Below are 26,068 nucleotides of genomic sequence, written 5' to 3' on the forward strand. Positions count from 1 at the left end.
GATAGCCTCTCTGCTCCTATGATGCTGCTTGGCCTGCTGTGTTCATCCAGCCCTGCACCTTGTTGTCTCTATAAATATAGCTATCACTTTAAGTTGTGCCACAGGTTAACAAGGCCATAAATAAAAAAGCAAACTGAGCAAGAGGCTTTATTTCTGGAGGGGTTGAATTGAAAATTTGTAAAGTTATGATAAAGCTGTATCTTTTAAAGCTGTATCAAATCTTGGTTACATCTCACTTAGCCTTGGATTTTTGAGAACTCAAGAAGATCTGTGAATCTTCCTGAAAACACAAGTGGTATTTGCATGTGGAAGTCCCACCCCCATTTCTGACAGATTCTTTTTTGCTGGTAGGGCAATTGAGGGGGGTGCGACTTGTGAGGGAAACCTGAACTCAGCAGGCAAACTCCATTTTTACTGTAACAAGGATCTTCACCCATGATATGGGAATCAAGCGTTTTTTTAAGAGTCGACTTAAATGCAGAAGAGGTTTGTAGAATTGTCGTGAAGTGAAGTTAAAATGTATTAACAAATGTATTGAGAAAAACAGGCTACCTATGTTATTTCCACAAGGGTTACCACAATGTCAAATAGTCTTGGCTTCCTTCAGCTATAATTATCTCTGCACTGGGGTCCAAAAGTCCAAAGAAGGGTGGGTGCTAAAAGGCCTAAAATGTAACAAATGAACTGGAGAATTAACACAGACCTTTTAAACAGCCCACCTCAGTATCTGGTGGACTCCATAATCACATCTAATCTCCAGGGTGGTAGGCCTCATTCTATCCCAATCCCAACTCTCTATCCTGGAAAGAAGATCCCATTTTAAAAATTTCCTGGATAGCTGCACACACGTTAAGTCTGGATACAATACGGTAAAACGTACATAGTGCACTTGGAGAAGGTGCAGAGAAAATTTCCAAGGATAGTACCAGCAATGCACGGACATACACATTAGGAAATGATTTGACAAGTTCAACCACTGTTCTCTTGAAAAATGACTAAGGGATGACCCAAAAGATGGCTTTAAGATCATGAAAGATTTTGACAGGGTGGGTGGGAGGATACTGAAATGGACCATGTATAATGCATAGACTGAATAGGAATCCCATCTGCTAAATTAGGTTAAAACTGGCTGCATTTCTGTCTAGGTTAATCACTGTAGCATAGGTACTAGTGAACTGCTCAGGTTTGTAGAATCAAACCTTAGTGATAGCTAGTACCTGCAGAAGGCGCTGCAAGAAACTAAAATAAAGTGTTCAAAATTAATGTTTGATACAACTAGTTTCCTATTGGTAAGTATGTCACTGAAAACTGTTATCAAATTTCCTATCTTATTATACAAACATAAAATTTCACACATCAGCTAATGAGAGATAAGAATTAAAGCTGAAGATTTAATCAGATGGGCAGTCTCAGGATGTGTTTACTACATTGCAGCTTGTCTCTGGAGAGAAATACTTTGAAACCACTCACAGAAGGCAGTATCCCCCTAGTTTGGTTAACTCCACACAGAAAATAACTTCATCTGCAGTGTTAAACCACATTTGCAAAGTGTCCAGCTCTCTTAGATCTCCTTGTCAGTTTTTATTTCTACCGGGATTTAACGTAAATCAGTAGTATCTGCAAATACTGCCACATAGCCTATCTAAGCATTTCAATTTTAACAGGCACAGAGCTCTTTCATGGGTATCTGAGCTGGAGTTAACATTACTCATTATAAAAATCGTATTGTGTCAATTACGTTGACAGCTTCTGATCTCAGACTAGCGTTAATCCAGAATCAGACTGTACCCTTGGCCAGTTCAACCACTCCAAATTCAGCACACAATCCTTTAAGCCAAGGCTTTCTATAGATTTGTTCCAATCAACTTATTCAGAGAGGTTATTATATATCTCTCCAGCAGGTGGGACTTGAACACAGACCTTCTGACCTAGAGGTGGGGACACTACCACTGTGCCACAAGTGCTCTTTAGGACTTTCTATATAAGTGTGTAAGGAAAGCATTCTCGTCATTAATTAAGATAAAATTATCACCAACTCTTCCAACGAATGATCAGGCGAAATATCCTGTTCTGTTTTACCTACCTTGTCTCTAACAAAACCTAGTCATTATGTTCTGTCACCAATACTTAAATCAGCTTTCTTGATTTGAAGAACTTGACCTTTTTTGATAGTTACAGAACACAAAATGCCAACAAAAGAGATATTGTCTTTTCCAGCTGTTGCCTGTTACCCTGATTGAAAACATTCTTTGTGCAGAACTACTATCAAATACAACCAAGTTCTATTACTAGCCAGAGATCTGCACACAGGAGAATGGAAAGAAAATCAGATTTTAAGAAATCTTGTTAATTTACTACCTAAAATAACTGTCCCTTTCAGCCATGCTAAAAGATATCTTTCTCATAAATGTGACCCTAATTTGTTTCAATCTAGTTTTCAAACATGGACTGTGCACTATTAATGGTTTGATCAGGCCAGTTTACAATTATTCAGATTAAGTAGCATGTCTCCTGTAAACCAAATGCTGTCATAGGAACAGGGTCAAATTGCTGGGTGGAAAGGACTGAAAAGCCAGCTGCAACCCATTCAAAGTGCCAACTATTTGATTTTTTAACATTAAAAAGCTCACTTTCAGCATCCAAAACCAGAAATATCCTGTTAAAAACAAGAAAGATAAAGAGAAATAGATTTTCCCAATGATCCATTTTCCATCAAATGTTAAGGAAAAGTGTATAGTTAACAGCAGGACCCTGAAACTACACTGATATACAGGGGGATCTTGGGGTTCAGGTCCATGGCTTCCAGAAAGTGGCCATGCAAGTAGATAGGGTGGTAAAGAAGGCCTATGGTATGCTTGACTTTATTGGTCGGGGAATTGAGAACAAGAGTCAGGATGTCGTGTTGCAGCTTTATAAGACTTTGGTTAGGCGACACTTAGAGTAACGCATTCAATTCTGGTTACCACATTACAGGAAGGATGTGGAGGCTTTGGAGAGGGTGCCAAAGAGGTTTACCAGGATGCTGCCCAGCTTAGAGGGTAAGAACTTTAAGGAGAAGCTAGAAAAACTTGGGTTGTTTTCTTGGAATAGGGGAGTCTGAAGGGAGATTTGCTAGAAGACTATAAGATTATGAGACACATAGATAGGACTGATTGTCAGAATCTTTTTCCTGAAGTTGAAATGCCTAAAACTAGGGGGCTTGCATTTAAGGTGAGGGGGAAAAGTTCAAAGGAGATGTAAGGGGCAAGTTTTTTTACACAGAGAATGGTAGGAGTGTGGAACGTACGGCCAGGTGTGGTGCTGGAAGCAAACACGATAGGGGCATTTAACAGACTTTTGAAAAGCTCATGAATATGTAAGCAATGAATGAATATGGACTAAGAGCGGGCAGAAGGAATTAGTTTAATTTGGCATCATGTTCAGCACGACACCATGGGTCAACGGGCCTGTTCCTGTGCCGTACAGTTCTATGTTGTATGTTCAATGACAGACAGCCTCTCTTGTCATTGCAATTATAGTGAAGAAGACTGAAAATTGGAAATCACACCCTTGAGCACAACACCTACAATTTTTGTTGGGGGAAGTTACATTTTGCATATGTGTGTTTCACAGAGGCTACACAGCAGCTACCTCCACAAGTATCTAACTTTGGGTGGCCCAGGTGTGTGAAATGCACCTTGCACAAATTGGACTTGGTAACAACAGGTCCAAACATTGTGGATTTGTACAGATAGGCCAGCAATCATATGGTATGTCTTTAGATATGATCCTGGGATACCTTTCAGGGCAGCAAGCTGCTCTTTGGAAGTGAAAAGGCATCCTTTGGGAAAGGTCAAGGCCTGGAATTTGGCAATAATGGAGATATTCTCCATCACTGCAAAGGTGATGAAGGAAGGTAAAAGTCATAAGTCCAGGTGAATGCCACTTTCGTGGGCCAGGAATGTGTGTACTTTACAATTAATTACTTTGCAATTAATGCTCTGAAATTGATTTTCTTTATCTCCGGAATTATCTCAGGTCTTTCTATGGTGGATACTGGGTGAGCTGACATGGCAGGTGGAAGGACAAATGATGGGGCTATTAAGGGCCTTGGGTTCTGAGTGGAGGGGAATAGTTTAGCCTGGAGGGCATTAAAGACCATGGGATTGGGTGGAGGCATGAATGGAAGTGTGGGGCATAGGAACATATGAATGTGAAGAGGTATGAGGAGTAAGGGTTTAGATATTGTGCTGAAGACTAATTTCTGAGCCACTTTCTCTCAGATCAAGTTTGTGACTCTGCGCTCCGAACTAAGAACAAAAATTCAGGCTAGAGTCTTTTCTCGACCAAGCCAACATCTAACATGTACAAAAAATCCATCACACTGTTTAACAGCCTCTGCAATAACCAAACAGAGTGGAGTTTTCATTAGAGCAAGTGGGAATGTGCATTCTCTCCTGGAAACCCAGCAACAACCTGTGCCAACAAAAGTAGATGCATTTGTCAAGACATTGGTTTACAAATTTTAATGAGTGAATGGATGTTTAATTAACTAAATTATGATGCATAAAAGTAAGCTATGTCAGCTTTTCACAACTATCCAGTATTTCCCTCAATTCTACACATTTTTTTGATCAAGCTTTAGAGCATCTCCATAACTCATTCCGGAGTGGACCTGCCAAAGGACATAACTGAGTACTGCGGGAAAGAATGTACCAGTATTCCTCAGTCAACTCCACAAAGCATCTTCTGTACTGTGGAAAACAGTTCAGTGCAGCTTCTTTGACCCCAAGAGCTGAAACTACTCCAAGTTCAGCACCCACAACTGGAAGTAGGCAGACAGGAAATGACAGATTACAACTACTGCTTCATAGCATAAGATAAACATGATTTGCATTACCTTCGTCGTGGAAAAATTATGGTCTGTAATTTTATTAAAACTGTAACTTAAAGTGATTTCCTACAAATTGTTTTCTTCAGCTATTATAAACTATGAACTGCTCCACAACAGAGGCAGTAGAAAAACATCTCACAGTTTGTGCATTGCCCCATTATAAGTCACACATGTTGTTTTGCTCTTGTATTTTACTTATAAATTTAAAAATCAGATAAAGCAGCAGGAAAGATTTTGCTTGTTAGCCGTTGATAATACAGTTGACAAAGAATGCAAGAGAAGGGACCTAGATGGAAATTCTACATGACCTTTAATTATGATGAGCAGTTAAGGACAGTGGCATTAACTAGCAATGTACCCTTCTAACAGCAGTTTTCTGATGGACTTTTCAAATAACAAGCACTTTGAGTGGGTGTGTAAGTTATTTTTGAAGCATAAATTAATTCTAGCAAACTCTGGCAAAAAGGTGCCTGTGACAAATCATAGTAAAGACAAAGCTCAAACCATTGTCTACACAATTTGGAAGATAGAAATTCAAATAGCATCTCAGTACTTTCTCCCAGCAGAACAGTTGGAGAAACCAAAATCAATTACATTTGTATATTGTATTTTTAACATAGACAAAAAGTCGCAAAGCATTTCATAGAGGTATTAAAACAAAAGTGACTAAAAGTTTGTTGAAATTAATACAGTTTTTAGGAGGGTCTTAAAGTTGAGTTTGAGGTGGAAGATCTGCATAAGTCAAGACCTCAATGATGTGAAGTCATGGATCTTGGCTCCTCATTTCATGTTTTGGCAAATATATTTGACAAAATAAATCTTGTTTTACTTTTAGATTAAACAGAAAATTTCTATGCAGACCAAATTGGCCAAAAGAGTCCAAACTCCTAAACTCACTAATGTCACTCTGTTGAGAGTTTCAAAATAAGTAATTTAAGCATGACCCATTTACTGGTGGCTTTAATGAGTTTAATTATTTCCCTTAGAGCTTTCATCAAATGTGTAGAAGCATATTTCTGAAATCCTGACTTTAGTCATTATAATGACGTCAGTCAGCTGGACCTCATAGAATATGAGCTCCCTGATTGGGACTGTTAATCTAGTCCAATCAGGGAGCCCTGGCTGACAGATAATAAAAAAACGGGAGTAACAGGGATACTTACACTCTGGTAGCTGACACTAAGTGAAGCAGTGCTAAAGTTAAGCATTGTTCAGATGTAAATAAAGTGTGACTTTGGTGACGGGATACCAATCCCTGTGGAGTTATTTTGCTGATCATAGAGTGTTTACTTTTAGGAATGATAACAAATTAAAACAAAATGCAGAAGTTTGCTTTAGACCAACTGGACCAAACTCACCAAAATTAAAAATGAGGAAGTTCAGTTTTAATGGTTGTGCTGCTCCTTCGCTTTCAATTTATGTACAAACATGTTGCACAAATGCAGCAGAGCGAAAATTCAGAGGAAGACATATTTGATTAGATATAATAATCTAAAAAAGTCATTAGCAAAATATCTGCTTCAGTTTATATTTTTGGTGAAGTCACGTTCTTAATAAGGAAAAAGATATAAGTGATAACGGATAGAATATTTTCCCATTTTTAGCCTTTAAGAATTTGCATTGAGCACCCCCAAGTTAGACACTGTACTATCCATAACAATTTACTGCAGTCTAGTTTCAGAAAAAAAACTCCTTATTGCATCAGAGTGAAATTTACTCTATCCAATTACATGTCCCATTAACAGTGCAGCATTAAAGTACATTATTTTTAACAAATTGATTTATGGATTTGGGTGAAACATGATCATTAACAGATCAAACAACTCAGCAGCTGTATTAACATATCAGGACAATCACCCAAACGTGTACAAATTCATTTAAAATATTGCAAAATAAAACTGGATCAAGACTGACAGGCTGGACCCTTATAGTCAACAAGGTGGAAGTTTACATTTCATCAGTCACTACTGTATTCATGTCAAAATCTCATGAATGCACAACAGCAGCTGCAGGTAACTCATAAACAAAAACAGAAGTTGCTGGAAAAGCTCAGCAGGTCTGGCAGCATCTGTGAAGAAAAAATAAGAGTTAACACTTCGGGTCCGGTGACCATTGCTCAGAACCCGGTAACTCATATCCTATTTATGAGTAAATACTTGAAAATATATATGTATATAAAATAGCATTACTTTAGTGAAAATAATATTCTTACACTGCTTTCATGTTGTTCTCTGGAAGAAGCGGAATTTCTAAAACCTTGGTATTTCCACAAATTTTCTCATAGCTGGTGGTTGAGACTGTCTTGCCAGTGATGCGGTGGACTTGATAGAAGGCATGTGGTCTTAGTAGCCGCTCATCTGCTGTTCCAATAAATATGTGCAGGCTTAAAGGCTTGTTTTCCATGTAGCCATGGAGCTGGCAAAAGACAAGACAAGGCTTATATTAAATCCATTTAGGACGCTTCACGTGAAGGTAAAGATAGGCTATGATAGTTTGGAATTGTAGGTTAATAAGCACTCCTAAGCTTGTTATTGCTTTTAAAACAACAGGGGCTTTTTCAATTAGCTTATATAATCTTTATTTAAACACGAGCACTAACAGAATGTGCACACCATGTTTTTGTATGTCAAAGTCTCCTAAATTACCAATGTGGTACATTTAACAAAATGCTCTTAAATGCTTCAGTACACATTTTTTATGAATACAGTCACTGCTAAACTTCGCAAAACTTTTGAAAGCTGCTGTTGCCTTCAGACTAAAGGCATTGAATATTATTGTCATTCATATTACAGTCTGAATCCCATTGGTGTCATATGGAAGTTGCTTTCAGATACACCCCAACACAAACAGAATTCAGATAAATAGAGTGTCATCAGTCAATGAAACAAACGCTTGCAATTTCCTTCTGATTTGTTTTTATATGTCATTGCAATTTCTTTAGATAGCTCTTGGGCATGAGGTTCAAATTCAACCCTTGAATATTCAGAAGTTCAGCTGCAATCCAGATGGTCAAATCATAATTTGTTATATTTCTGGAATTTCAAAAGTTAATTTAGCAGACTTGAAGGTATTGAGAAAATACAGTAATAAATTAAGGCTCAACTTCAGAGTATCTGCATACTGCTGAAACAAAAGTTACGCCTTCCTTGCTCATTTTGCCCAGCAACATCACAAAGTCATAGAATGTTTCCACAGAGTAACAGGCCAGTCAGCCCATCACACTTGTATCAAGGGATTGTTCCTCAAGAGCCAGAACATTCAGTCCATTCTGTTTCATGTATATCATATCCTTTAAGCGTCTATCAAATTGTCTTTCAAAATAATTTAGCAACTTTGTTTAAACAACAATACAGCAAATTCTAATTAATCTCCATTTAGTTTTATTTCCAATTCACCTGTTTCTTTTTAACCTATAGTTACAATATCTAAAGTAGTCAGAGTCTGCTATTTATTCAATAGTTGTTGTTCTTTTAATCCCTTCTCAAATAGAGGACTATAGGAACGAAGAAGAGCTATAGGCCATTCAGCCCATTGAGCGTGCTCCACCATTCAATATAATCATGGCTGGTCAAATACTTCAATGCCTTTTATTCACACTACCCCATAATCTTTTACACCATTAGGAATCAAAAATGAATCAATGTCTACATTAAATGTTCTCAAGCAAGGGAGACCAAAGCAGGAGACAGTATTCCAGAAGTGGTTTAATCAAGCTACTGCATAATTGAAGCAAGACTTCAAAAATCCTGTACTTCAATCCTCTTGCAATAAAGACTAATATTTCCTTAGCCTTCTTAATAGCTTGTTGCACCTGAATGTTTGCCTTCAGTGACTTGTTGATAAGAAGACCCAAGTCCTTTTGCACATCTACATGTTTCAACCCATGCACATCTTTTCTTCCTACCATCACAGATAATCTCACATTTTTCCATTTTATATTCCATCTGTCATGTTCTTGCACAATCATTAAAGCGGTTAAATCCTCTTGAAAATATTTTACATCTTCCTCACAACACATGTTACTGCTATGCTTTGTATCATTTGCAACTTTAGAAATATTACGTGTTCCTCATGTTAAAACCATTGATATATAGTGAACAGCTGGGGCCCAAGTCTTGATCCTGTGGTACCCCATTAGTCACAGCCTGCCAATGTGAGAATGACCCATTTATTCTTTCTCTCTGACTTCTATCTATTAGCCAATCCTTAATCCATGCTAGTACACTATCTCCAAACCATGTGCTTTAATTTTGCAAACCAACCTTCTGAAAATCCAAATATAATACATTCATTGACTCCTTTTTATCAATTTTGTTAGTAACATCCTCATAAAACTCCGAGTTTATCGCATGCAAGTTTCCACTCACAAAGCCATGCTTACAATGCCCAATCAGATCACTTTTATCCAAGTGTTTATTTATCATGTCCTTAATGGTAGATTCTCGTATTTTCCTATGATTAGTATAAGGCTGGCAGGTCTGTGGTTCCCTGTGTTTTTCTCTTTTTCCTTTCTAAACAGCTGGGTTGCATTTGCAAGTTTCCAATCTGCAGGAATTATTCCAGAATCTGTGGAATTTTGAAAAATGATTTACAATGCATCAATTATCCCTGTGGCCACTTTTTTCAACATCTTTGGATGTAGACTATCAGGTCTTGGGTTTATAAGAGCTTTCAGCTACTTGGATTTATAATTTCTTAAACCTTCCTCAGACATGAAATAATCATTTAGATTTTCTACTGTTTTTCTATTCCCTATTATAAATTCTCCTGACTCTGCTTTTAATCCACATTCGTCTTAGCGAAACATTTCTGCTTAATTTACCAGAAGAAGCTTTTCCAAGCCAGTTTTATGTTTTTGCTCAATTTGTATTTTATTCTTCCTTTCCTTATCAGTTTCTTTGTCCTCCTTTTAAGGTGTAATCTGTCCAGGTTGTACAGGTCCCATCTGCCCCAGAACTGGTCCCAATGCCTCAAAACTTTGATGCCATCACTTCTGCACCAATTCACTAGCCATATATTCAATCAACTGATTCTTCTGTTCTTATGCTGACTAGCAAATGGCACAGGCAGCAATCCTGAGACTGCTACTCTTGATGTCCTATTTTTAATTTCCTTCCTAACTCCTGAATTCCACTTTCAGGACCTTATCCATCTTCCTGTTTATATCGTTAGTAGCAATGTGAACGATGACTTCGGACTGATCTCCCAATCCTTGAAGCCTGTCCAAGACATTCTTAACCCTGGCACCAGGAAGGCAACTCATCATCCAGAAATCACATTTCATGTTGTAGAAACACCTGTCTGACCGCTAGTACTTTTGCCTTTCCATTATTCTTCCCTCTCCCTCCCCTTCCCCTATATTCCCATTTAGCTGAAATGGACTGGATGGTCATTGCTGCTAAGTTGATGTGAAATTGCCAATTCTGAGATGCCCTGACTTTGCTGAGGGCAGTGGGCTTTCACTGTACCAGTCGCAGTGCTTGCTGCACAACTAAAGCTAGGCACTTTGGATTCAACCACATTGCTGAGCAACTGAAGTCACATGTAGGCCAAACTTGATTAAGACAGCCAGGAAATCTTACTGCATATAAGAGTAGCAGATAAAAATAAATGTGGCTTTTTTGCAAATTGTAAACCACACTGCTAAATAATTCAGGCAACACTCATATATTGCTATCAATATTCAGAAAAGCCAGAAATATAAGATTTGGATTGGTATTACCTATTGCTTGGACACTATGGCTGCTGATTAAGGCTCAAAATGGTACTCAATGTGTGCACTTCTGCTACAAATCAGACCAACCTGCTCCAGACATGGGTCAAGGACATCTGTTGTTTGGCCTTTGCTATGATGATGTCTGGTGCCATTCAAAACAGAAGTGAGCATACATGCATTGCATGCCATTTTTGTTCCGAATCTGCATCTTTAGTACTGAAACGACACACACTATCAATCCCAATTTCATATCCATGGCATTACTGAATGCTGGTAGCAAAATGTGACTGTTGCCTGGATAATGTAATATTGTGGTTTGAACAATTTGCAAGAAAAGCCACATTTATTCTTATCTATCACTGTTATATGCTGTTCCTCCCAAATGAAGCTCAAGAAATGGCAAGCAATGAATTTAAGATGTTTTTAAGAACTGGGTTAAAATATCACATGTTGCATGCCTCTTGACTGATTACACTGTATCATAAGGAGTTCTGCAGGAATGTGGAAAAATGAGATGAAAGATGCAGTGTTCTTTGTTTTTCTCAAGTTTAAAGTCTGAACAACGTGAATATTGTTATTTCCAATGACAAGAAAATAAAGTATAAATTTTCTTGATTTAGAAGTTTAATAATTATCACATTAAAGTAAGATTCAATATTGTTGTTCATAATATCACATCAGACTATACAGATTTTTTGCTAACTCTTTTCCAATACTTCAATAGATCTTCAAATTTAACAAAGTTAATCATCCACTGTTATTGTCTACGTTGAAAGTATTACTATATCATAAAAATAACTATATTTGATAAATCTCTTTCAACTATATAATCCATCTACCAAAAGCTTCTGGGAGTTAGCACAGCTGGAGGAGGGATGAAGAGATGGACATACTAGAGTGACAAAACATACTAACCACCAGAATATACAAAGTTGACATGCGAACTGCAGTAACCTGCAGGTTTGTCATTCGAGACTGGTGTTAGTACAGTAATTCCTCAATCAAACATTTTCTGTTGTGCAGTGACTACCAATGTACCAAGCATTCTTTATTAAGTCATTATTTATCTAATAAAGACAAGCAATTTTCACCAAGAGTTGATATAAAATTCCCTTTTTAGAACAGCCCCTTCAGCATAATTGATTTAGGTACATCTGCAGAAAAATGGTAGTGTGAAGCATTCTGTTCATACTCTCTGGAAACCCAACAATAGAATTTGTCAAACTGTAGTGTTAAAATGAAATCTTTCTTATAACATGTATAACTGAATATTTCAGTTTCTTTAGTATGCAAATGTTGGTGTGAAAGTAAATTACATAAGAATGAATTTTTTTTCTGAAATAAAGTTGGTGTGAAATAAAATATATGAAATAAAAATGAAATAAAATAAAATCAGAGTTAACATTTCAAGTCCATTGACCCTTCCTCAGAACTCAATAATCTAAGTACCTCCCTCCCCTCATAAAAGGGTTCATTTCCACTCGAGAGGGGAGGGAGGTACTTAGATTATTGAGTTCTGAGGAAGGGTCACTGGACTTGAAATGTTAACTCTGATTTCTCTCCACAGATGCTGCCAGACCTGTTGAGATTTTCTATCAATTTCTGTTTTTGTTTATGATTTTGATTGTGATGGATAATAGGCCCTAAGCGATAATTCATCACCAGTGCCAATGATTTTTAGACTTCTCATATGGTTCTCCCAGATTTCTCACCATTGCCCACATTGTTTGGGACCCTGTAAGGTTCCATTCATAGAACTGAGAGGACAGTGCAACTTGCTTGTAGGATGTGGACATTAAAGGTTGGAACTGCATATGAAACTCTTAGGGAAATAATTTTTTTGAAAGAATTTAAAAATTCACTCCTGCCATAAATGAGAACTCAGAAAAAGACAGAAGGTTGCAACAGCAAGACAGACAGCTTGTGATTATGAGCTGGTCACAAATACAACCAATACAAGCCCAAGATGGATAGGAGGAACCAGAAGAAAGGAAGGCAAGTTGACAGGGATGAGAGGGGGCAGCTGCAAATACCCCTTGATCTTCTCCCCAGGCCAGAAAAGGTGGTGTTATGGATGGGAGCGATGTCCAAAGGCTCCAGTGTTTCCATTATTTCAAGGTGGGATATCTACATGCAGATTATTGGAAGCTACAGAGTAAATCCATGGGGTATAATACACAAGGTGCACAAGGTCAATGCATTAAAAGGAGTTCTGACCCGGAGTACAACAGACTGAGTTGTAGCTCTGACTGCAGCTGTGAGACCATTAATAAACACTTCTGTTATTGCGGGGAAAGTAAACCAGATACAGGAAATTCCTATCAAGAGGAAAATTAACTCCTTATTCCTCAAATGAGGCAAGGAAACATCTAGCCATAGTGATAGATACAGAAGCCATACAAACTCTTTTTGCTGGGGAAAGACATCATTTCCACTGGAAATTTTCATGAATGTCAAGGTTTTCATGAATGATATTAGTGGCAAGTACATATCTGTACCATCCTATTGTATGATCTAATGACTGGAATGGTAACCATAGAGGTTCTTATTAATTTACCTGTAGATGGAGTGACTTACTTCCTCAGGCAGGAATGAAGGTAGGACCTTCTCCATAAGAAAGGCCAAGTGACATCATGGAGTCAGAGCAAATATAGGAAAATGTTCCAGGAAATTTTCCTTAATGGGTAATGGCCCGAGTAATAACTAAACAAAGTCCGTCATTGGAGGTCAAACTGACACTACAGACAGATATTTGGCTATTGAAACTTACTTTGGGGGTTAGGATGATCTGAAGAAGCTGCTAAATAATATTTTTGTCTGATTGAGTCTCAGTAAGTCATTCCAGAGTTAAGTAAAGTAAATGATTCGGTTCAAGGTGAACTTGAATCTGAGGTAGTTTCAGGATATTAAATGAAATGAAATGTTATGTGAAAAATAGGGTTTTAATGAGCAAATAGAGATCTCCTCACAAACCTATGGATGAAAAGTGGACCATGAATCACCAAATAGTGGTACCATCCAAATATTGTCAAGAACTATTAAGGATAGCTCATTTAAGTCCTATGGCAGGACATGTAGGGACCAAGGAGGTCCAAGAAGGTGTAAGTCAAAATGTGTATTAGCCAGATCTTCACAAGACATTGCATTTTTGTAAAACAAGCCATACATGGGAGATGGTGGGAAAACCACAGCAAGTAATGAATTTGGCACTTTTAATTCTTGCACCAGTATTTGAGGAACCATTCAGTAGAATGTTAGTAGACTATATGGGACCTACTACTAGGAACAAATGCAGGACACCAGTATATACTTAAGATAATAAGATATAACCACTGCTAAAATAATGACCTAGAAGTTAACCCAGTTCTCCACTTGACATGGATTACTGATAGAGACCTAGACAGATCGAGATTCAAATTTCACTATCAGTTTACTGGTCCATATAGGGTGGTCTAAAGGATTGGAAAAGTAAGTTATTTGATTGACATCCCAGATTTCCAGATAAACATTGGGCTGTGCCGTATCAATATTCTGAAGTATCTGTCAGGTGAATAAAGGAGCACAAGTATGTCAGCTAATGAAGCAGGTGAGGACAAATAGATAATGCAAATGAGGCAGAAGGAGGACTTGACAATTCCAAAATTGTACCATTTACTATCCAGCAGTCACTACTTAAATCTTAGGGAGTTTTGAGACCATGCTTTCATAATGCAATGCAGAAGATCAAGAAAACATATCAAGACTACTCTCAGAATTTAAGAGTCTGTAGAGATAAACCAAAGTGTACAATTTTATCCAAACATCACAGAATCACAGAATTGTTATGATGTAGAAAGAGACCATTCAGCCTATCATGCCTGCACTGGTTCTAATGCCCAGTGCCAATTTCCTTTCTTTTCCCCATTTCCCTACACACCATTTCTATCCAAATAATCATCCAATGCTCTCTTGAATGTCTCAATTGAACCTGTCTCCACCACATTTTGAATAAGTGCATTGAATAACCTTTCTGCTCACTGTGTAAAAGGTTTTTTTTGTTCTGGCATAATGGGGACGGAGGAGAATTCTTTGCTATAGAACAGCATCCATATTGCCGAGGTCCAGAGAAACAGACTCAGGTGAATGCAGGAATCAAACCGTGTTGTAAAAGCACCTAATTAAACACAATCAAAGCATGTGAAGCAGTGGTTGGCTTACTAATTATATGGCTTACCTTGATAATATACAAGCATAGTGACACTTGGAAGCACTACATCGGATAATCAGAAGCTTTATTTCAAAATTTACAAGCAGCTGAAATCTTACCACGAGTAACTTTTCAAAAGCACAGATAATCTACTTAGCACACACAGTAGGGCAAGGACCAGTGCTGTCAAAAAGAGCAGAAGTATAAGTTCTAGGAATTTCATACCCCTAAACGGAATGAGAAACTGTGAGATTGTTGGGGATTGTGGTATCTAAATTTATATCAAACTTCAGTATTATAGCTGCTCCTTTTTTTAACGAAAGAAAGTCAAGGTAATGTAGTCAGGAGAGTGCAAAGCAGCTTTGGAGAGGCTGGAATTTAATTCCATCAATGAGCCAGTGCTGGCTTCCCCTACTTTTATTAAATTCCTCAAAGTAGCATTCAATACTGATGATTTGGGGGTAGGTTAAGTCCTGTTACAAGAAAATGACTCTGGCATAAAGAAGGTCATGAGAAACTTTTCTAAAAAGCTAACATGGCACCAAAGAGATGTTCTATGAGTATAAATGCCTCAAAGTATATTCCCTTCAGGGAACACTGGCTTATATTGATCATAACCCCTCAACCTTTTTGGAAAAAAATCTAAAACCAAAATGACAGGCTCTTTTAATGGAATTTGCTAATCAAACTTTATCACTTGATAGTTGTTCCCATTGTGGAGAAAAGTAACGTAGGTGGCATTGCATACTTATGTACATACTTACAATATTTACTCAAGAATGTAACGTTGTTTGAGTTACCTAAGTATTAAGAAGATATTTGAGATAATTGTTTAGTTTATAGGCAATAAATGAGAATGGTGTAAACATGTCTTAATTTTTAAAATATTTCTTATTCTTGTCCTCACTTTGTGACAGAACCCATTTGAAAATGGCATTTTGTTTTTTGAAGATTGGAGCTGTTGTGAAGATGTTTAACAGTTTTATTTGTAGGCTGTGTTTCAAGGATTGTGAACACCTGATTGATTTCTGTTAAAAAAAACAATGAAAGGACATTGGAACCATTTTTTAAACAAGGCATTTCTTGCTAGTCACATATCTGATAAATAATTGCATGTTTAGTACTGAGCCCCTTCTTGCATTTACAAGTGTCAGGTTGCATCTTCAGTTTTGGAGATTGCTTGGATGTTTAAGTTAGTGTCCAGCCTGGGAAAAGAGCTTCCCAGTTCAGCTGTCCTCTTTCCGAAAAACTCTTACTGTGGGTCCGGTATGGTACCTGTAACCCTGGTCTGATCTAAGTGCTGATTGTCCTCCTGAAGCATATTTGAAGACACCTCATTGCATGACTTTTACCTGAACTGACTGCAGCAGCAAAGATCCCAGAGACATCTGCTGTGTTCTGTGACATCCAGCTCCATGAGCCAGAATGCCAGACCAACAGCTGGCTGAACATTTCATACCTTATCAATTTTTGCCTTCAAGAACTAAGATCAATTGACCAGAAAGTACAGGGCATAGATTTAAGGTGAGAGAGGTAGGATTTAAAAGGGACCTAAAGGGCAACTTTTTCATGCAGAAGATGATGCATGTTTGGAATGATCTACCAGAGGAAATGATGGACATTTAAAAGACATCTGGATGGGTATATGAATAGGAAGGGTTTAGAGGGATATGGGCCAAATGCTGGCAAATGTGACTAGATTAATTTAGGATATCTGATCAGCATGAACGAGTTGAACCAAAGGGTCTGTTTCCATGCTATATGGCTCTATGAACTCTAATTGAGTTTTCCCCAAAGGTAAATCTCAGGAGTGAGAAATCTCGTTCTTTTTCCTTTATCTGATGTGTGTGTGTGTGTGTGTGTGTGTGTGTGTGTGTGTGTGTGTGTGTTTTTGTCTGTGTGTGTGTTTTTGTTGGATGTTTGTTTTTCAATAAATCAATAATTGTGTGTTTATTAAAGAAACATGGCTAATACATTTTGTTATTTTAAGTCTAACAAAGAAAAAAAATGATTGGTTATTTCGGGAACCAAGTAAAACGTAAATTAATGTTGTGTCCTGTGGTGAAATGGAAGTAGAGGAAAACAATGCGTTCCTCACATCTCAATCAGAACAATATAAATAGCTGGAAATTAATAAATTTCATTAATGCTTACAATTCAATGACTAGTCAAAGTAACTGGGGTTTCTCAGGAATCTCTTTGGGTTTTCTTGCGTTAAATGCTGAATATTTCACAGCTATCTCCATAATGGAGCCTGGGGTGGAGGCTAGGGCAGGGTTAATAAATGATGTCATGCTCTTTCATACTTGGTGGCCTTTTCTCATGAAAACCTAGTGTGGGTGGTTTCTGGATTACAAATCCAGCATTGGCATTAATATGTGCACAGCTTTAATAGGATCATTTACCCATGTCATATGTCAATATGTATCCTTTGAACAAATTAATTCTATGGAGCAAACATCTGAATTTAATAAAAGGTATGTTAAGACCCACCTTTAGCATTGCGCCAAAAACAACTTCCTATCTTACTTCATAAAATCCAAGAATAATAGCTTCTATTTTCTTGTCTGACTCTGTTTCGTGAAATAAGTTTAAAACGTGAATGCTTTTTTTTATTAAACTCTGTTAATAAAAGACTAATGTGAGACATTGGGAATATTGAGGTTTTAAGACGCTTGAATCTCATCAGTTATGAATAAAACAATATCGAATTTTTAAAAATCTTCATTTGGTTTTGTGACTGAAAATCTGATAAAGACTCAAGTCACCACTGATGAGATAAGGAATTATCCAGAGGATGACTTCCTAATTGTAGCCTTCACCCTTCTAACAGTTAAGAAATAAACCTGGAGAAAGATTCACCTTACATGGATCAGTCTTGCCTATCCAAAACCATTAGGTTTCAATGATAGCTATTGGCTGAGCTGTAAGCGCAAGTTATACATCTGCTTTCTTTTCATATCAAAATGGATAGGAAGGTCCAAACAAAGCAAACTGAAAAGTGCCTTACATAAGATCGAATATGAAAAGAAAACTTTCTTAAGTACAAGAGATGTGATTGTTCAGAAGAGTACAGTGGTACCATTTCTATTACCATGTACCGTAAAATATTTAACTTTTCTTTTCAGCTGGTCACTACATTTGACTCATGCCAAGCTCCTGTTCCTTATTAACTGTGATGCCAATAGGAATATAAGTATGCATCAACATTAAGTGACAGAATGGTTGGACTTGGCTTTCAGAGCCAGACCCCTCCTTCTACGGCAAAACAAACTGTTGAAATCCACTGTCTGGGTTCACACAAGAGGAATGGCATTTCAGGCAAGCTACTGGAGGACTGCCAAATGAACTCATAGGTCAGCATGAATCACCAACCTCAAGACAGGAGGGCACTAAATTAGGGACTGTGTGAAATTAGCACTGCAATCTTATTGATAATGTTTACAGATGTCCAGTGTGTGTGTATGTGTGTTTCATGTGTGCAGTGCAGTTAACAAGAATTTCAGTTTCAACAGGGTTAAAAAAATCCTTGCAAAGGGTTCTGAATATCAAGACTTAATGACAAAGATTTTCCACTTTCTAGGTAACTCTCATTTCCTACAAATAATATTGGCATGACTGGCATGACAAATTATTTCAAATCCAAAGACGCACTCATTTCACCATCGCTTTTCCAGACTGTGGGCTGCAGCATTAAGCCACGTTCCAGAACTGATGGAATGAAAAGGATAAAAATGGTAAATGAAAAGAACAGGACAAAGATCTAAGATTCTTGTAAATTCACAAGACAGCTGTGATTCGCACGGCCAGGCAAGAAGGGGCTTTCATCAATTATAGTGATGCTTTAGAAAACAATCAGTTGACCATGCCTCACTTGGTAATCACGAATAAGTTAGTTACCCTAACGCAGTCCATGGTGGTGTGTGCGTTGAGAGACAATGAGCACAATGACAAAATGTATAGATGCAGATGCAATACTTGCAATGTAATGTCCAGCAATTTTATAAATGTTTAAAAACCAAAATTACAAGATCTCAGAAAGCCTTTGTGACTGCCAGGCATGAATAGCGCCTGCACTTCAATTACTTTTTCTTTCAAATTCAAAACTGTTTTCGGTGCTTCATTGATGAGTTAGGTTTGTGGTCAAGTATAGCCAAATTTGGGCCAGTTTACTGGGCTGAGTTATGAGTATTGTTAGCATCTCACCACCTGTTGATGTTTTATGATGTCAGTGACAAGGACGGCACTACTCAAGATGTCTATTTCTAACCCTGCTAATTTCACACTGAAGGATATTCCAGCACAACACTGGTTTCAGGGAAGGAAATAAACAGAAAAATGGACAACAGAAATATAAGTAAAACAAATTAGCCATAAAAATGTTGAAAATACATCTACATCACAATCTTTTACTAATGTAACTTTTCTCACTGCTGTCTTCGGTTAGTTTGTGCATTGAAAGAATTGATATACACCATTAGTCAGAATGTTCTTTCATACAATCATAGAATCATACAGTACAGAAGACGCCCTTCGGCCCATCATGTTCTGTACTACAAAAAAATATATCTACTCCATTCCACTTTCCCGCACTAGGCCCATAGCTTTGAACATTATGACACTTCAAGTGCTCATCCAAGTACCTTTAAAGGTTATGAGATATCGCCTCAATTACACTCCCAGGAAGTGCATTCCAGACTCTAGCACCATTTGGGTGAAAATATTCTTCCTCAAAATCCCTCTAAACCTCCTGCCTTTCATTTTAAAATTTTGCCCTCTCATTACTGACTCTTCAACTAAGGGAAACAGTTGCTTTCTATTCACCCTGTCCATGCCCCTCATAATCTTAAATACCTCTACCCCGTCCCTCTTCAACCTTCAATACTGCAAAGAAAACAACCCAAGCCTACCCAGCCTCCCTCCATAGCTGAAATGCTCCATCCCAGGCAAAATCCTGGTGAATCTCCTTTGCATCTCCTCCGGTACAATCACATCTTTCCTATAGTGTGGTGACAAGAACTGTACACACTACTCCAGCTGTGGGTGAACCATAGTTCTCCGCAGCTCCAACATGACTTCCCTGCTTCTTATAATCTATGCCGTGACTGATAAAGACAAATGCCCCTTATGCCTTATCAACCCTATTAACCTGTTTTGCCACCATCAGAGATCTGTGGACAAGCAGTCCAAGATCCCTCAGTTCCTCTGACTTTCCTGGTATCCTGCCAATCACTGAGTGCTCCCTTGTCTTGTTGCTTCTTCCAAAGTGCATCACCGCACCTTTATCAGAATTAAATTCCACCTGCCACTAATCTGTTCATCTGACCAATCCATTTATATTGTACTGTAACCGAACACCTTCCTCCTCATTGTCAAAAACCCAGGCAATCTTTGTATCATTCGCACAGATGATGTCATTATTTTATGAGGTGGAGGAAGAAATAAATCTATGTTTCTATTTCTAAATTTGGGTTTTGAGTGGCAACTGAGCCAAACTTCTAACAGCCTTAGCTTTGAGTCAGAACATTATAGATTTCAATACATCATAGGCTTACACACATATTCCAGGTCATCCAGGCCTTCAGGTCTCAAATTCACTCCTGAAGCCTCACCACCTCTCTCTCATTCCTCAAGGAGATCCCAAAAACAAATGGCTCCTACACAATTTTGGCAGCTTTCCTCCTTAGGCTCAACGTCTGGCTCCAGCTCATTCCACTCCTGTGACAAGCCTTAGGATGCTTTATTGTGATAAAAGCCCAATATGAATGTAGGTAGCTGTTGCAATTGGTTTCTTTAAAGAAACCTTAAATGACACAGCTATTTAATATAAAGTTAGGACTGTTTTGTATTATCAACTGAATGTTATAATGGTAAGACCTGTGCTCTTTTCTCCCCTGATAGCTGTTAAGCAACTAACAAGGTAAAAATTTGAAAGGGAGTTGTCTGTTATTTAAAGTTAAATGAATGTACTCCATTTATAAATCACTTTGCATATCATTCCTTGTGGGCACATTTGAATGTTTACATATGCTTTGCTCCTGAGCATGCTTCTGATTTTGGTTCATTGCCCTTTAACAAATAACTTCTCCAGCATCTGCAGTTCCTACTCTCTCCTCTACCATCACGTAGTTTTATCACCCTCCCCCTCACTACAATGCTACATAAATACAAGTGTCTGAGCCACACTAGCATTACCGTACCAGGAAATGTGACACTCGTTGACGCCCATTCATCATTTAAAAATGTGACGGATATTAAATCAATACTTCTCTCCTTGAATCTTAAAATTGAATAATATCTATTCCCTAAGTACTAATTGTAAAGTTAAATAAATGCAAGGTGAATGGTGACAATTGTTTCAGTCCTTTAAAACAAATACTGGACTGTTCAAGAGGATGCATGTTTGCAAATTCTGTGACTTCTGGCCAGATCTAAAAAATAGAGGAAGAAGCATCAAGATGAAAAAAAACCACAGATCTCAGTCAAAGGATGTGAACGCAGCTCGTGTTCAGCACACATGCAAAAAAAATATGCGGGCAACCAAATACTATGCAAAAATTAGTTGTTCACATCAAGTAACCATGAGAATGTTGTGTTATTGAGAGAATTTCATTTTAGATCATTTATATTTAGGGATTGGTGAAAGTAGTGTAAGTCTCAAGGTGTGTTTGAACAATAATAGATACATTGGCAAATTAGATCAGATTAGATTAGCAACTGGATGTTTCATGGAAAAAGAATAAGGGGATTTTAGCTCCAAGGCAGCCACCTGTCTTGTGCAGTGGGAGGTACAATTCGTATTGAGGGCCAGATCTCATTATCATACACCTGGTAAACTTCCCTCCCCAACATGTCACCTCATTGCAGCTCCAGCCTAAATTAAGTCTACAGCACAATCTAAATTTGCTGGTAAATCTCAGAAGCATGAAAAAATCATAAGGGGCATGGATTGGGTGAATAGCCAAGGTCTTTTTCCTAGGGCAGTGGAATCCAAAACTAGAGATCATAGTTTAAGGTGAGAGGGGAAAGATTTAACAGGGACCTAAGAAGCAACTTTTTCTTGCAGTGGGTGGTGTGTGTATGGAATGAGCTGCCAGTGGAAATGGAAGAGGCTGGTACAATTACAACATTTAAAAGACATCTGGATGGGTATATGAATAGGAAGAGTTTAGAGGATTATAGGCCAAACACTGGAAAATGGGACTAAATCAGTTTAGGATATCTGGTCAGCATGGATGAGTTGGACTGAAGGGTCTGCTTCCATGCTTTATAACTGTATGAATCTATGAGAAGTGATCATATCAATGTCTAGTAAGATGATACTATCTCATTGTTATCCAAGCATCTATTGTGAGGTTTACAGCTAAGGAATATATTAAGAGGCTTTATCCTGCATAAAACACTGGGAAGAGTGATACTTACAAACCACAAGGAGTAATAGATGGATTTTCACGACGTAATATTGTTTTCCCCCATCAACTCTAGCCAGGATTCCGAAGTGGATACCAAAATGTAAGACATTCTTGAGCCAATCAAGAGTTTTAAAGTGTTAACAAATATCAGGAGCAGCTAACTTAGTGTTTAATTCTGAACTTCCCTAAAACTCTAAATAAGAGATTTCTAGAAAAAATAATCGTGGTCACGTTGTAGGCCATTGAAAAGCACCATGAATTTTTCAATGGTCCCAATGTTTCTTTTTAACTTTTCTGTGTTTCCATCAGTGGAAAACCAGCACCAAAAATTAGAAGAAACACAGCAATATAGGTTCATGTTGGAAAAGATGGCAAAGTATTGGGGGTGGGCTGAATTTTTATAATCCTAATTCAAGCTGATTATTAGTCAATGATGCTGCTACATTAATTCTTTAAAGCCAGCATCAAATTAATCCAGGCAGTTGTTGAGTGCTCAATACCATGGCCTGAAAATATATCCTGGCTCAAACAGGTTTCTGGACCTTTTCCAGAATGGTCTCAAAAAGGACTGCTGTTAAGGCTGTTTATATTACCTGGTACAAATGAATGAAGTTTGTTTGAATAAGGTTCTACAATTAATATTTCAGATAGGCATAATCTGTCACTATTTAAAAGTCCTGCTAAAAGCTGTATTGCTTGCACTTCAGGTGTTCTTATGGTAGTGAAAATCTTGTCCCTCCCTCAATAATTAACCACTCAACTCATGTTTATCAGCTGATGAGAATGATCTCCTAATGAACTGAGTGAACCTCCTCTCTCTCTCTCACCTTTTATGGTCTGCATTGCCTTTTATGGGTTTTGCACGTAAAATAATCAATTGGAAAACACAGGTGATTTACTTGTGGTGCTCAATGGCTAAAAGATAATTTCACGAGTGATTTGGTGATGGGAAAAAAATGTTCAGTTGTGTGTAAGAGCACTTCAGGGTATAAACAAAAGAAAAACAGAACTAATGGAAAACCTGTTAATGCTTGAGGAATCAAAACATGTCTTAGATCAATGCATTACAGGAATTCTGAGAACAGAATACAGTGCTAAACTACGAAAGACTTTGTTAAAGACAGATATAGACAATTAATTGATCAAAATGTACTTAAAAGGTTCTCTGGAGCTGCAAAAGTATCAAAATTGAGGAATGAAAACTTCTTAAAAATAAGCACAAGAATAGTATTTGCTTAGACCTTGAATCTGCAAATCTTATGCTTAGACAAAATAGTCTATAATCCTAGTTGTAAGTGAAATCGCCTTTCCTAATTGAATAGGTTACCTGGACTACAGGGTGGCTCCCATTAGGAGCTTTAACTGCGCCGCGACTGCCTTCTGTTTCATAGTGTGCCCGATGGTGAGGCTTGGGCTGTATCTCAATCTTCAATTCATATGGTTCTGATGAACTCAGCAGCTGCCACTCCAAAGGAGGAAGAGACGGGATGCTGTCGGAGAACAAAACAGTGGGAACTATTTTATTGTTTTTTGCAATTTATCAAACAAATATACGTTCCAACACTTAGAAAATACATATGAAGTTCTGTTAATTTCTTCTTTCATATTCCTGTATTGATTTTATCCTGTCCTTTAGCAAAGGATGAAAAATATTTTGCTATGAAGTGCATTTGCATTCTAATTTTTGTGATACCCTCTGAGAGAAGAGTCTTGCCCTTGGCTTGTCCCTAACAACCTAGGAACATATATAAATTCCAGGACTGCAGTGCATGAGGAGAAGTACAGTACTGTACAATATTTGGGTCTCCTGCAATACAGAGGGTGTATTGTCTGGTTCTTACAGTTTGAAAGAAACAGGATTTTATTTCCCCAACCAGCTATGCAGTTATTCTACATTTTCTTGCAGTTCTCAATTGAAAATGTAGCAACATGGACATTGCACCTAAGGGACAGTAGGAAACCTGTACAAAATCACATGATCTTTATTTAAACTTGTATCTGCAAAATCAGTTCATGTTCTTTGGTATAGCTCATAGCCTGGAAATGTGACACGATGTGGTAAAGTCATCTGGGAATGGTGCAGGTAAGGTTGTGCATTATAGGTGATAGAGGAGGAATGCAGCAGAATTTTTACAAATGCCAGTTAGAGATGAGATATTGTGGGATCAACTTCTTGTAAACTTAGAAGAAAATCCAGTGTTCAAAATTATTGGGAGGTTATAACCAGATTTTTGTTTTAAGAAATTGAAATAAGTTAAATTTTAACCACACAGAAATTTCCACTGTCTGTGTGTTATAACTTCACATTGCTTGGACTATAGTGAAATACCATGTAAAGGAAGAACAACATCATGTCATTTCAAATTCTTCATGGCCAATGAAGTACTGTGAACTTTAGTCACTGCTGTAATATGGGAAACACAGCAAAAAAATTGTATAGAATGTGATTGACTGACACTTGATACCCAGGAAAATGACCCACTGGACACACCAAATAAATAGAGATTACTAGACAAAATTAATTAAATCAAAGCTGTGAATCAAAATAATTTTTCAGCACCATGTGTGAATTGTCATATCATTCCTCTGTTCAACTTCACACATGAAACTCACAATATAAAGTGAGAACAAAAGGTTATCAGAATGAACACAGAGATATGCTAAAATTCTAACAGAAACCATGTAACTGTAACAGGAACAGAATATCTCATGGGAAAATTGCAGGTGATGAACTCCCAAAGTCAGAATAAGGCTTTTATAACTCATATGTGCATGATCACATTTTTAAAAATTGCTGTTACTTCATAACCAGTGTGTATAGTCAATTTAAAAATCAAGGCTTAAACAATAAAAGTGACTTTTTAAAAATCAAAGAGAATTATTTTATAAGATCCATCTGGGTGTGTCAGTTGTGTAATGTATTGAGATTGTCAGATGCTATTTTGCAGATTGACACAATGTCGATCTGAAACAGGGCCTCACACAGGAAGTTTCAGCTAAATGACAGGTTGGAAAGGGCTGACATCTGGGTAGACATGACATTTTTTTTAATATGAAAAATCATTTGCTGTTATGTGCTTTTAGATACAAACAATAGAACAAAACAGGTAATCGGAGCAAGTCACTCACCTTCCCATTATCTAGCTAGCACCTACATCAAGATCCATAAGGAGGAAAATGCTGGACTTATGAGAGACATTTAAAGAGTCAAACATCTAACGAAAACTACTTTTTTTTAGGCAACACAATCTCAAAACCCAATGCAATAACATATATACTTAAAATAATATGACTTCTATTTTGAATTTATACTGAAGCATTATTGGCAGATTATTTTGAAAACATTGTAAAGTATTATTGTCAGGTTGTATCTAAAAATATATCACACTGTTTTACACAGGATCAGGTCATATTGTTCTAATATCCCTGAACCATGATATATGTACTCTGTGATTCACATATTTAGGAGGAACTGTGATTTCTCTTTAAAATAGCCCACATCTTGTATGGATGCATTGTGTTATCACAAGTTACATTAAAACAATCTTTTTGGGTTGAATGCTTCCTGTTTTACATTCCGTCATTTCTCTTTTCAAATTCACTTCCCCATCTACTTCACCATTTGACTCAATAGCAAAAACTCTTGTGAGATTTTCTTCAACCAATGTTAGGACCTGCTTTGAATAGGCAAAATCATCTTAAACGAAACCAGAAATTGCTGGAAAAACTCAGCAGGTCTGACACCATCTGTGAAGACAAAGCAGAGTTAATGTTTTGAGTCCAGTGACCCTTCTTCAGAGCAGTTTAGAACAGAGTCCTGAAGAACTCAAAATGTTAACTCTGTTTTCTCTCCACCAATACAGGCAGACCTGCTGCATCTC

At 37.5% G+C, this 26,068-nt stretch overlaps 1 protein-coding gene across 2 annotated transcripts in view; it reads right to left on the bottom strand.

The window, feature by feature from the left end:
- The window catches only part of nfatc2a (nuclear factor of activated T cells 2a), a 140,667-nt gene that overhangs the window by 104,233 nt on the left and 10,366 nt on the right, over positions 1–26,068 (bottom strand). For both annotated transcript variants that reach the window (XM_020528125.2, XM_020528124.2), the window contains exons 3-4: positions 23,515–23,677; positions 7,086–7,288 (exon numbers count right to left, since the gene is read on the bottom strand). In XM_020528125.2, the coding sequence (XP_020383714.1) occupies positions 7,086–7,288; positions 23,515–23,677 (366 nt within the window). The remainder of the gene's footprint in view (positions 1–7,085; positions 7,289–23,514; positions 23,678–26,068) is intronic.

This window comes from Rhincodon typus, chromosome 19 (assembly GCF_021869965.1).
Source record: "Rhincodon typus isolate 14 chromosome 19, sRhiTyp1.1, whole genome shotgun sequence".
Classification (NCBI taxonomy): domain Eukaryota; kingdom Metazoa; phylum Chordata; class Chondrichthyes; order Orectolobiformes; family Rhincodontidae; genus Rhincodon; species Rhincodon typus.